Raw genomic sequence first — 13,306 nt, forward strand, 5'->3', positions numbered from 1 at the left:
TCTCCCTTGGCCTCTGTACTAAGTGAATCCTTATCCTCGCTAATTTCAATTTCCATTTCACCTCTCCTAGCCCTCTCTCCACTAACTTAATCAACTTGCTGTCCTCCCTAAATCTCTCCTGCCACACAAACTCTCCTACCCATAATCATAGCCGCCCCCTCAACCTCACCATCTACTCCCTTGGTCTTGATCACTGACAAGGCCAACTATTTCCTTGTATCCCTCACCATCCACATCACCCTAAAGCTCTTCCAACTTGTTCTGTCTGTGCCCTTGGGAAAAAAAAACTCCCTCATTAGTCATCTCCTCATTACCAAGGGGTTCAGATTTGAACGTATCTGACACACAAATGGCTTAGCCATCCATCACTGGATATGGCTGGAACACATCAAGCACTAATGGGCCTTGCCCTCCTTTGCAAAAATCACCTACTACTCTAGGTTCAACTTAGAGAGCAAAGATAACCCCTGGCCTACTTTCTACACTACTAATTATCTCCTTCAACCCCTCTCTCGTACCCCCTCGACCCTCAGCTCGAGGAGCTCATGGATGGCTTTGTCACCAAGATGGATGCCATCCGTTCAACTGACACTGCTGCTTCTCCCTCTTCCCCAACAAGCCAAACTTCCCCTCCGGGTCCCTCCACCCAATGCCCAAGCCCTCTACTCTATAGTTTCTCTCCTATTTACCCCCATGTATAGTCTAAGCGCACCTCATCTACAACTCACGACTTGTACTCTCTTGACCAACATTCCTGCTGAACAACTGACAACCCAGCTTCCCTTCCTGGCCCCCATGCCAATTGACATTGTAAATTGTTCCCTCTCCTCATTCACTGTTCCTCTCCCTTTCAATACCACTGTCTTCACTTCTCTTCAAAAGAAAATCCATCCTTGACCCCACTATCCGAGCAAATTACAGCCCCATTTCCAACCTTTCCTCTCTGTTGAATATGTTTTCACCTCCCTAATCTGTGCCCATCTCTCCCAAAATTCAGCTTGAATCTCTCCAATCAGTTTCCACCCCATCACAGCATCCACCCCATCACAGCAGCAAAACAGCCCTAACCAAAAGTATCAAATGACAATGTCTATTACTATAACCATGGTGGACAAATGTAAGGAGTCTTACAACACCAGGTTATATTCCAACAATTTTATTTTAAAATCACAAGCTTTCAGAGATTATCTCCTTCGTCAGGTGAGTGAGTGAAAGGTTCTCAGATCGCATATCTCATATTTGGTGTGATGGTGTCCCAGCCTATCAAAGGTGTCGTTGGTGTTCAGACAGGTTAGCCACGGAAAACAGTAGGTCCCAGTATGCTGAATACACAGTGTCAAATTACACAGACAGAGAGAGAGAGACCCAAAAGGCAGTGAGAGAGAGAGACCCGAGAGGCACAGAGAGAGAGAGAGAGAGAGAGAGAGAGAGAGAGACCCGAAAGGCAGAGAGAGAGAGAAAATATTAAAAACAGATAACTTTTTTTTCCCCCTTGCTGGTGGGGTTACGTGTAGCGTGATATGAACCCACGATCCCGGTTGAGGCCGTCCTCATGGGTGCGGAACTTGGCCATCAATTTCTGCTCGACGATTTTGCGTTGTCGTGTGTCTCGAAGGCCGCCTTGGAGAACGCTTACCCGAAGATCGGTGGCTGAATGTCCTTGACTGCTGAAGTGTTCCCCGACTGGGAGGGAACCCTCTTGTCTGGCGATTGTTGCGCGGTGTCCGTTCATCCGTTGTCGCAGTGTCTGCATGGTCTTGCCAAGGTACCATGCTCCGGGGCATCCTTTCCTGCAACGTATGAGGTAGACAACGTTGGCCAAGTCACAGGAGTATGAACCATGCACCTGGTGGGTGGTGTCCTCTCCTGTGATGGTGGTATCCGTGTCGATGATCTGGCATGTCTTGCAGAGGTTGCCATGGCAGGGTTGTGTGGTGTCGTGGACGCTGTTCTCCTGAAAGCTGGGTAATTTGCTGCGAACGATGGTCTGTTTGAAGTTGGGTGGCTGTTTGAAGGCGAGTAGTGGAGGCATGGGGATGGCCTTAGCGAGGTGTTCGTCGTCATCGATGACATGTTGAAGGCTGCGGAGAACATGGCGTAGTTTCTCCGCTCCGGGGAAGGACTGAACGACGAAAGGTACTCTGTTGGTTGCGTCCCGTGTTTGTCTTCTGAGGAGGTCTATGCGATTCTTCGCTGTAGCCCGTCAGAACTGTCGATCGACAAGTCGAGCGTCATATCCCGTTCTTACGAGGGCGTCTTTCAGCGTCTGTAGGTGTCCATTGCGTTCCTCCTCGTCTGAGCAGATCCTGTGTATTCGCAGGGCCTGTCCATAGGGGATGGCCTCTTTGACGTGGTTAGGGTGGAAGCTGGAAAAGTGGAGCATCGTGAGGTTGTCCGTGGGCTTGCGGTAGAGTGAGGTGCTGAGGTGCCCGTCTTTGATGGAGATTTGTGTGTCCAAGAAAGAAACCGATTCTGAGGAGTAGTCCGTGGTGAGTTTGATGGTGGGATGGAACTTGTTGATGTTATCGTGTAGTCTCTTCAGTGATTCTAATCAGCCCTGAGCTGAGCTGAGCTTCTAACCCCATATACTCTCTGACAGACAACATCCACCTCTAACATTGTCTGCCTCCGCCTCTAACTCAGCCCATCTGCTGCTGAAACCCTCATCCGTGCCTTTGTCGGCTCCAGACTTGACCGTTCCATAAGAACATAAAAAACAGGAGCAGAAGTAGGCCATACGGCTCCTTAAGCCTGCTTCGCCATTCACCATCATGGCTGATCTTTTACCTCAACTCCACTTTCCCGCCCTGAGCCCATAGCCTTGATTCCCTTAGTGTCCAAAAACTCAATGAGTGAGCATCCATAGCCCTCTGGGATGGAGAATTCCAAAGATTCACAACCCTCTGAATAAAGAAATTTTTCCTCATCTCAGTCCTCATTTTGAAACTATGACCCTTAGTTCTAGACTCTCCAGCCAGGGGAAACAGCCTCTCCGCATCTACCCCGTCAAGCCCTCAGAATTTTATACTTTTCAATGAGATCACCTCTCGTTCTTCCAAACTCCAGAGAATATTGGCCCATTCTACTCATTCTCTCTGCATAGGACAACCCTCTCATCCCAGGAATTAATCTAGTGAACCTTCATTGCACCCCCTCTAAGGCAAGTATATCCTTCCTTAAGTAAGGAGACTAAAACTGTACAGAGTACTCCAGGCGTGGTTTCACCAGAGCCCTATATATTGCAGCAAGATCTCCTTACTCTTCTACTCCAACCCCCTTGCAATAAAGGCTAACATACCATTAGCCTTCCTAATTGCTTGCTGTACCTGCATGTTAGCTTTGAGATTCATGTACAAGGACACCCAAATAAATCCCTCTGATTTCCAACATTTCTTAGTCTCTCACCTTTTAAAAAAATATTCTGCTTTTCTACTCTTCCTACCAAAGTGGATAATTTTACATATCCCCATATTATACTCCATCTGCCACCTTCGCACCCACTCACTTGACTTGTCCATATCCCTATGCAGCCTCTTTGCATCCTCCTTACAGCTTACTTTCCCACTTAGCTTTGTATCGTCTGCATATTTGAATATATTACACTTGGTCCCCTCTTCTAAGCCATTGGTATACATTGCAAACAGCTGAGGCCCAAGCACTGATCCTTGCAGCACACCACTAGTTACAACCTGCCAATCCGAAAATGACCCATTTATTCCTACTTTCTGTCCATTAACCAATCCTCAATCCACGCTAATATATTACCCCCAATCCCATAAGCCCTAATCTTATGTAACAACCTCTTGTGTGGCAACTTATCAAATGCCTTTTAAAAATCCAAATATACTACATCCATTAGTTCCCCCTTATCTACCCTGCCAGTTACAGCCTCAAAAAACTAATAGATTTGTCAAACACAATTTGCCTTTCATAAAACCATGTTGACTCTGCCTAATCATATTACGATTTTCTAAGGACTCTTACTATGTCCTCAATAATAGATTCTATCATTTTCCCTACTAATGGTGTCAGGCTAACTGGCCTACAGTTCCCTGTTTTCTCTCTTCCCTCCTTTCTTGAATAGCGGGGTTACGTTGGCTACCTTCCAATCCACGGGGATTGTTGTGGAATCCAGGGAAGTCTGGAAGATCAAAACCAATGTATCCACTATCTCTGCAGCCACCTCTTTTAAAAACCCTAGGATGTAGGCCATCAGGTCCAGGTGATTTGTCAGCTTTTAGTCCCATTAATTTCTCCAGTACTTTCATCTTCACTAATCTTAATTGCTTTAAGTTCCTCACTCATTGGACCCTTGGTTCTCCACTATTTCCAGTATGTTTTTTTTTACGTCTTCTACTGTGAAGACAGATACAAAATATTTGTTTAACGTCTCTGCTATTTCCTTATTCCCATTATAATTTCTCCTGTCTCTGCCTCTAAGGGACCCACATTTACTTCTGCTAATCTCTGCCTTTTTACATACTTGTAGAAGCTCTTATTATCTGTTTTTATATTTCTTGCTAGTTTACTCTCAATCAATTTTCTCCCTCTATCAATTTCTTGGTCATCCTTTGCTGATTTGTAAATCCCTCCCAACCATCAGGCTTACTACTCTTCTTGGCAACACTGTAATCCTCTTCTTTTAATCTAATACAATCCTTAACTTCTCTAGTTAGCCAAGGTTGGATCATTTTTCCCATGGAGTTTTTATTCCTCAAGGAAATATATGTTCATTGAGAATTATGAATTATTTATTTAAATGTCTGCCATTGCTTATCTACCATCATATCTTTTAATATAATTCCCCAATCTACCTTCGCCAATTGGTCCCTCATACCTACGTAATTGGCTTTGTTTAAATTTAAGACCCTAGTTTTGGACCTAACTACATCACTCTCAAATTCAATATGAAATTCTATCATATTATGATCACTCTCCCCCAGAGGTTCCTTAACTATAAGATTACTAATTAACCCAGTCTCATTACCCAATACTAGATCTAAAATAGCCTGTTCCCTATTTGGTTCCTTGACACATTATTCTAGAAAAACTGTTTTGAATGCCATGAACTCGTCCTCCAAACTACTTTTGCCAATTTGGTTTGCCCAGTCCATATGAAGATTAACGTCCCCCGCAATTATTGCATTACCCTTGTTGTACGCTCCTCTAATTTCCTGATTTATACTCTGTCCAACTCTAACTACTGTTAGGGGGCCTATAAACTACTCCCACCAGTGTTTTCTGCCCCATGTTATTTCTTAGCTCCATCCATACAGATTCTACATCCTGATTTTCTGAGCTAAGATCCTTTCTCGCCACTGCATTTATCTCATTCTTTATCAGGGCTACCCCACCCCCCTTTTCCATTTTGCCTATCTTTTCTAAAAGTGAAGTACCCTAGAATATTTAGTTCCCAACCTTGGTCACCCTGCAACCACGTGTCAGTAATGGCTACTAGATCAAACCCATTTATCTCTATTTATGCAATTAATTAATCTATCTTGTTACGAATGCTTCGTGCATTCAGATATAGTTCCTTTAATTTTAACTTCTTACTATTTTTCCCTGATGTGACCTTAGTAACCGATGTCTTATTACCTTTGTTAAATTCTCTTCCCCTTCCTGATACACTGCTTGTTTTTATCCAAATCGCTACTCTGCTTTACAGCCTTGACTTTTCTCTTTAGACTTATAAATGTACCCTTACCTGAACCCTCCCCCGCCCTCATTAGTTTACTGGCTTCCAGTGCTTTACTGGCTGGCTTCCCATCATCCACCCTCTGTAAACTTCAGATCATACAAAATTGTATTCCCTGCACACACCCAGTCCTGCTCACCCATCACCTCTAAGTCACTGTGAGCAATGTCACAAGTAATATTCTAGCACTGAAAAAAATATTTGAGTATGAACTGGAATATTACTTTGTGATAAGAACAATTTACAGAGGGGAGGGAAGGGAAATAAGAAGGGGAAGAGGAGGGAGGAATGGAAATGGCTAGGGGCATGCCAAGGATTGGCAGCTGAAACCAGTCTGAAAAAATAAACCAAGTAATGTGATTGGTTAATTATGTGGTTGCTGCTACCAAATTTGTACTTTTAGAAAAAAAAAATTGAGTGACTGATCTAGTTGGTTTTGCATGAGTTCCTCTTTCCTGGTTGGTAGCTTTTTCATATCTATATTTGGCACAACATGGTTAACTTAACAGATAGTGATTATCTGACTCGATCAGAAAAGCATTCCACACTACACATTTAACACGTGATGCGCACTATACGCGACAATTTTATTTACATAGATGTATGTATTACATAAACACAGACACAGCTAACGAAGGTTGAAAACAGCTTGCAGATATTTCCTCAAGTAATCCTGTTCAACCAAAACTGAAGAAAATCCCGGACAAAGAATATCTCTTGTTCCAAACTGTCCAAGTTTCACTTTAAATATGTAAAATTCACTCCAATGCAACTGCAGATAATTTACTGTTATGTAACTTTACCTCTGTCTGCAGTATGGCAGCTCTCTGTTCCTTTGCTGTGAGCAATTCTTTGAGCACTTCCACATGTTGTTTGCTGTCCGAAAATTGGTTTGTCAGCGTATCAAGCTTTGTCTGCAAGGCAAGAAGGTCCGTCTCTTTTCTGGAAAGCTCCTGTTTTACTTGATCAATCTGGGAAATACAAAGCACAGACTCAGTGTAAAAACTACAAGGCCAGTTGTTGACATCATTTTCAAGCTACTTTAACCTACTGAGAGAGTTTTTTTAAAAAAGTCTGTTCCATCAAACTTCAGCATTACAAGCATGGATGTAGCTTTGTTCTGATAAAATCAATTCAAATTTTCTGATTGAAAATATGAATTTTTGAAAGTGCTTTTTAACAAAATCTAGAACTTATCTGCAAAGTAGACCTTAACAAGAGTTTGACCAAATATTTAGTGGGCCCCAGCTATATATACTTCATGGAAAATGTTGATCAGATTTTCATTGAATTCCAAAAAATCTCCGAGAAAAGAGTAATAATATTACCGATTAACCCCACTGCAAAACTGTCCTTCACAAGTGCCAAACTGCAAGATAACGAAGTCAGAGTTGATCAAATGTGTCAAAAGATTAAAAAAGATTATTGCAAATCAATTAACAATTGGGGACCTGAAATGAAATCTTTTGCTGCTGCTTGTAACACCTGAGAATTTCACTATTGTATTTCAAATTGCTTGATTTTCTTTTGACCACCAGAAACTCCGATGCAAGTCTACATGAAGTAGATCAAATGTTCTAATTTTTTCAAAAAATTAAAGCGCCAAATTTCTTGCTAATGCCATGTGCAAGCAGCAGTGTGCAAAAATGAGTAGCTGGCAAATGTAAAGCACTTGCAGATTACAAAGTTTATATTTTTGTAAAATAAAAGTGCAGAAAAAACTCTCCATATGGGCTTAGACTATTGACTTCAATCGAGCAGTGTGAAATTTGCCAATTTAATTATTCCAACTTCAAATCAATTTTGAGACAGTGTAGTGTGGTTTCACCATACACGAAAGTACTAACCCACACCACCATGCAGATGCCTACACACCACAGAATTTTTCAACTTAGACCCTAAAATAGTCAGTGCTAACAAAGTTATGATAGTTATGTCATCATGAGGAAGCACAGACTGATATCAGACGGAGTGGAAACATGAGGGACAACGGTCACCATACCACTCTTGCACACCTCAAGAGCAGTACTGCCAGAAGCACATGAACAAGTTTGCCTGCCCATCCACTTGTTAACAGTTGGTGTGTGGTCTTGATGACAAAGGAGTGGAATAACTTAGGAGTGACAACATTAAAACTTTAGCTTGAGCATAATATTACCTTCAGAAACTATGAAACCATGCAAAAGGGTAGGTTTACAAGAGAAACTGTGTGTGGTTACTCTATTCATAAGACAAATAATGTGATCAACTTGACAAAGGAAGTCTACTCAATTATTGGATAATTATTTACGAAATATATTATTCTACAATGCTTAAAAGCAAACTACACAACAGAAAATCCGTTCCTTGTACACCTTCCAATTTATTAATTTCCTTTAATACAGAAATCTCCAACCAACAAGCTCTGACAGTGAGTTTATCCAAAGATAAGCTGAGCCACACAGATCAGATATGATCTAAGTTTGAGGCCCAGTCCACGTTGCATGAGCTTTTCAACTGTGATTACAGTATGGGTACCGCAATTGTAGTCAGAGCCCTTGGGCTGGGGAGGGGAAAAGTAGACAACATTCACCAATCCTGATCACTATCCAGCAACCCCTGCTGAAAATGTGAACATCAGATAAGGGCAGATGAGGCTTGGCTGCAACGTCCCCGCAGTCAAATACACTGTCAACTCTGATAGTGAAGTCTCGCACATTAATAAAGTCCTCTTGGGCAAGATACCCAAGTGGAACCCTATTCTAAATATTCAGAACACAGGAGAAAATTGGCAAGAGAAAAACCTCCAATCATAATTTTACTATTGGCATAAATTAAATACTTGCGAAAATCTATACATGCAAAATTACTTCAATTTTGAATGTTGAAAATTTTAAAACGCTGATGGCTAGGGCTAAGTAAAATTACAATTGTACCTTCAAACCTTGATTTCAATTATTACAAAGCTTAATCAACAATTTTAAAAAGGGCTGCAATTTTTGAACAGGCATGTTGAGCAGTGTAGACTTGGGAGTCTCCTCTGAATTAGTACACACAGGCTAACAAAGACATAAATTCAGATTCAGGACAAATGCTATTGTGACCAGTCGACACATTAAACAAACTAGTTTCTTGAATCATGCTTTTGATCGAGAGCTCCGAAAATGATTTTTTTAAAATGCCCTCTTGGGGTGGTCCTGTCACAATTTCACTGGGGTGCAAAGCCAAATGAAAGATTACGCACCAAGCCGAAGAGTGGTGGGGTGGGGGGGGGGGGGTGGGGGGGTTGCAGGGGGAAGAAACAAATGCATCACAAAAATGATTCTACAAAGAGCAAGCTAAAAGGAGAGGAATGAATTTATGTAGAACCTAGCACTGCCAGAAGGAAATAAAAGCAAACTGCATTTGCAGTATCAGGCGCACGACAAATTTCAACTCTTACGGCAGAAACCTCGAGCTGGAGAACAGCCACTTTCTTTCTTAGCTCTTCAGCCTGGATCTCTTTGGAATTTAGCTCTTCTTTCAGTTGTTTTACCTGTCAGAACATTGTTACCATTATTGCTCATCACATATTACTCAGATCCTGCAAACCCCAAAGTTGTCTCATCACTTTTGGCTAATAGATTCTGTATAAGTACAGAAATCCAAATATGAATATCTACAAACATACTCATTTGGTTTGGAGGTTTAAAAAATAGCATTACAACAAAAACAGAACTTCAGTATAAAACAGAGATTATTTTGGTGCTCTATGTTCCATATATTGTGCCACTTGCAATTAGCTTTTAACAACAGAACTAGAATGATATCCTTCAATTTGATGAATTAATTTTGAGTAAAATGAAAATTGACAAACAAAAAAGTTAGAGATTCTTCCTGTAAAGAAAACGGTCTTGAACTTGGATTTCTTTCACAGAACATGATGCCCACAATTCTACATGTCATTACAGTAATGACAGCAAATATATACAGACAGGACCTGAAGCTGCAACTGATAGCTAACTTTGTAGCAGAAAGTTCTCTATAGTTTATTCAACTCACAAGCAAATATAAACCACAAGTAGCTCCAAAACATTAAACTTACCTTATGACAGAAGAGTTTCCACTGTTTAACATTAATAAACATTTGTAGATTACAATCATCTGTGCTTGATGATATAAAGCAGAGACCTCACCGATGGTTCAGCGGACACAGGAGATGTGCAATCAAGTCATGAAGACCAAAGACCTGCCTGTAATTCTCTCCATGGTCAAGTTGTCTGGCAGTGCTCCCTGGATAGGCGAGACATGAATAGCTACCTGGATCTGGTTGAGCTTTATTGTCTCACCCAAGGAACTGTACCTGAGCATGACTTCAGGAGAGGAGGGTGAAAAAAACCTGAAAAAAATTAAAACTAACAGAGGCCAGATAGTGCAAGAAGAGTTTTAGATTTTAGGCCATGACTGATGTGATACTAAGTGCAGTGAAATGCTGACTAACATTTCCACTTTAAGAGAGTCAGCTGGTCAAAGGACTAAGAATATAATGTTTGTTTACTCAAGCAATTGCTAGATCCTCTAAGAAACTGTTGCAGAAGCGAAGTAAAACGCTGTAAATGCAAGAACATAAGAAATAGAAAGTGTAGGCCATAAGGTCCCCTGAGCCTGCACCACCAGTCATTCCATAAGGTCATGGTTGATCTTGGACCTCAAATCCACTTTCTCACCCGATCCCCATATCCCTTCATTCCCTTACAGTCCAAAAATCTATCATCTCAGCCTTGAATATACTCAGCGACTCAGCATCCACAGCCATCTGGGGTAGAGAATTCCAAAGATTCACCACACTGAGTCAAGAAATTCCTCCTCATCTCAGTCCTAAATGGCCGACCCCTTATCCTGAGACCATGCCCCCAAGTTCTCGACTATCCAGCCAGAGGAAACAGCCTCTCAGCATCCACCTTGTCAAGCCCCCTCAGAATCTTACATGTTTCAATTCGATCAGCTCTCATTCTTCTAAACTCCAGACAGTATAAGCCCATCCTACTCAATTTCTCCTCATATGACAACCCTCTCATCCCAGGATTCAATCTGGTGAACCTCCATTGCACTGCCTCTAAAACAAGTATATACTTCCTTAGGAAAGGAGACAAAAACTGTACACAATACTTCAGGTGAGGTCTCCCCAAAACCCTCTACAATTGTAGCAAGATTTCCTTACTCTTGTACTCCAACCCCCTTGCAATAAAAGGCCAAATTACCATTTGCTTTCCTAATTGCTTGCTAAACCTGCATGTTTAACTTTGCGTTTCATGGACAAGGACACCCAAATCTCTCTGAACACCAACATTTAATAGTTTCTCACCACTTAAAAAATATTCTGTTTTTCTATCCTTCCTACCAAAGTAAATAACCTCACATTTCCCCACATTATACTCCATCTGCCACCTTCTTGCCCACTCACTTAATTTGTCTATATCTGTCCTCCTCACAGCTTACTTTCCCATCTGGTTTTGTATAGTCAACAAATTTGGATACATTATACCCTGTCCCTTCATCTAAGTCATTAACATAGATTGTAAATAGCTGAGGCCCAAGCATTGATCCTTGCGGCACCCCACTAGTTACAGTCTGCTAACCTGAAAATGACTCGTTTATTCCTACTGTTTTCTGTCTGTTAACCAATCCTCTACCCATGCGAATATATTACACCCAATCAAATAAGCCCTTATTTGTTTCTTCTAAACAAACTTCCTTAAAATCAAGGCAAACCCTGGTCTATTCACATGACAACTGCTAAGTTGCTTCAGTTGAAGTATTCTTAATAAATCAGTTATGCACAATCATTCGTCGCTGGGTCAAAATCTTGAATCTCCCTACCTAACAGTACTGTAGGAGTACCTTCATCACATGGACTGCAGCGGTTCAAGGCGGCAGCTCACCACCATCTTTTCAACAGCAACTAGGGATGAGCAATAAATGCTGGCCTTGCTATTGATGCCTATATCCTGAGAATGAATTTAAAAAATAAGAACCTCTCAGTTTCCTCATTTGTCCTCTAGGTGAGTTTACTACAGGCCTCATTTTTCAAACTCCACATGAAAATGTATTTGATTTTTGTTCAAAGCACATTTGAAAATGATGCACAACATAAGTTGGATAGTTGTCTCTGCCTCTTGCTGGGAAGTCCCTCAGCTAAGAAGAGACTTTGGAAAGAGATGAGCAGAGGCCAAGTGCTTAACAGGAAGGAATAAATTCAGCAATTCTTTTCAGTAAGTAAATGATTTGCCTTTCCATTGCTCATAACCAAAAATATCAAGAAATTATTTCTGTATCTTCAGGGTTCTGCTCCTGTGACCAAATAAACCTACAGCCTCTTAAAATTAACTCAGGAATAAAATGTTGTTGTGGATAAGTTGGAAACATATAAACAGCTGCACATTATAATTCCCTCAAGTTTTGAAAAAAATAGAATCAGAAAATTTACAGCACAAAAGGCGGCCATTTGGCCCATCATGTCTGCGCGGCTGAGAAAAGAGCCACCCAGTCTAATCCCACTTTCCTGCATTTGGTCCGTAGCCCTGCAGGTCATGGCTTTTCAGGCGCACATCCAGGTATTTTTTTTAAAAATGAGTTGAGGGTTTCTGCCTCTACCATCCTCTCAGGCAGTGAGTTCCAGACCCCCACCACCCTCTGGGTGAAAACATTTTTCCACAGTTCCGCTCCAGTCCTTCTACCAATCACTTTAAATCTGTGCCCCCAGTTATTGACCCCTCCGTTAAGGGAAATAAGTCCTTCTTATCCACTCCAACTAGGCCCCTCATAATTTTGTACACCTCAATCAAATCACCCCTCAGCCACCTCTGTTCCAAGGAAAACAACCCCAGTCTATCCAATCTGTCATCATAGCTAAAATTTTCCAGTCCTGGCAACATCCTCGTAAATCTCCTCTGCACCCTCTCTGGTGCAATTACATCCCTCCTGTAATGTGGTGACCAGAACTGTACGCAGTACTCATGCTGTGGCCCAACTAGTGTTTTATACGGTTCCAGCATAATATCCCTGCTTTTATATTCTATGCCTCGGCTAATAAAGGAAAGCATCCCGTATGCCGCCTTAACCACCTTATGTACCTGTCCTGCTACCTTCAGGGATCTGTGGACATGCACTCCAAGGTCCCTCACTTCCTCTACACCTCTCAGTATCTTCCCATTTATTGTGTACTCCCTTGCCTTGTTTGCTCTCCCCAAATGCATTACCTCACACTTCTCCAGAATGAACTCCATTTGTCACTTTTCCGCCCATCTGACCAGTCCATTGATATCTTCCTGCAGTCTGCAGTTTTTCTCCTCACTATCAACCACATGGCCTGTCTTTGTGTCATCTGCAAATTTCTTAATTATGCCCCCTACGTTTAAGTCCAAACTGTTAACGTATACCACAAGAAACAAAGGACCTAGTACCGAGCCCTGCGGCACCCCATTTATTGTGTACTCCCTTGCCTTGTTTGCTCTCCCCAAATGCATTACCCCAAATTCGTGTGACTGGAAACAGCCTTCCAGTCACACAAACTCCCGTCGACCATTACCCTTTGCTTCCTGCCACTGAGCCAATTTTGGATCCAATTTGCCATATTCACTTGGATCCCAT

General features: G+C 41.8%; 1 protein-coding gene across 8 annotated transcripts in view; it reads right to left on the reverse strand.

Annotated features, from left to right (window-relative positions):
* Positions 1-13,306, reverse strand: part of LOC137334765 (ELKS/Rab6-interacting/CAST family member 1-like) — a 1,087,823-nt gene that overhangs the window by 965,693 nt on the left and 108,824 nt on the right. For 5 of the 8 annotated variants that reach the window (XM_067999703.1, XM_067999702.1, XM_067999701.1 and 2 more), the window contains exons 6-7: positions 9,120-9,212; positions 6,502-6,669 (exon numbers count right to left, since the gene is read on the reverse strand). In XM_067999703.1, coding sequence (XP_067855804.1) covers positions 6,502-6,669; positions 9,120-9,212 — 261 coding nt within the window. The remainder of the gene's footprint in view (positions 1-6,501; positions 6,670-9,119; positions 9,213-13,306) is intronic. The other 3 variants (XM_067999707.1, XM_067999706.1, XM_067999704.1) reach the window with 1 other exon arrangement.

Source organism: Heptranchias perlo, chromosome 18 (genome assembly GCF_035084215.1).
Source record: "Heptranchias perlo isolate sHepPer1 chromosome 18, sHepPer1.hap1, whole genome shotgun sequence".
Taxonomy (NCBI): Eukaryota; Metazoa; Chordata; class Chondrichthyes; order Hexanchiformes; family Hexanchidae; genus Heptranchias; species Heptranchias perlo.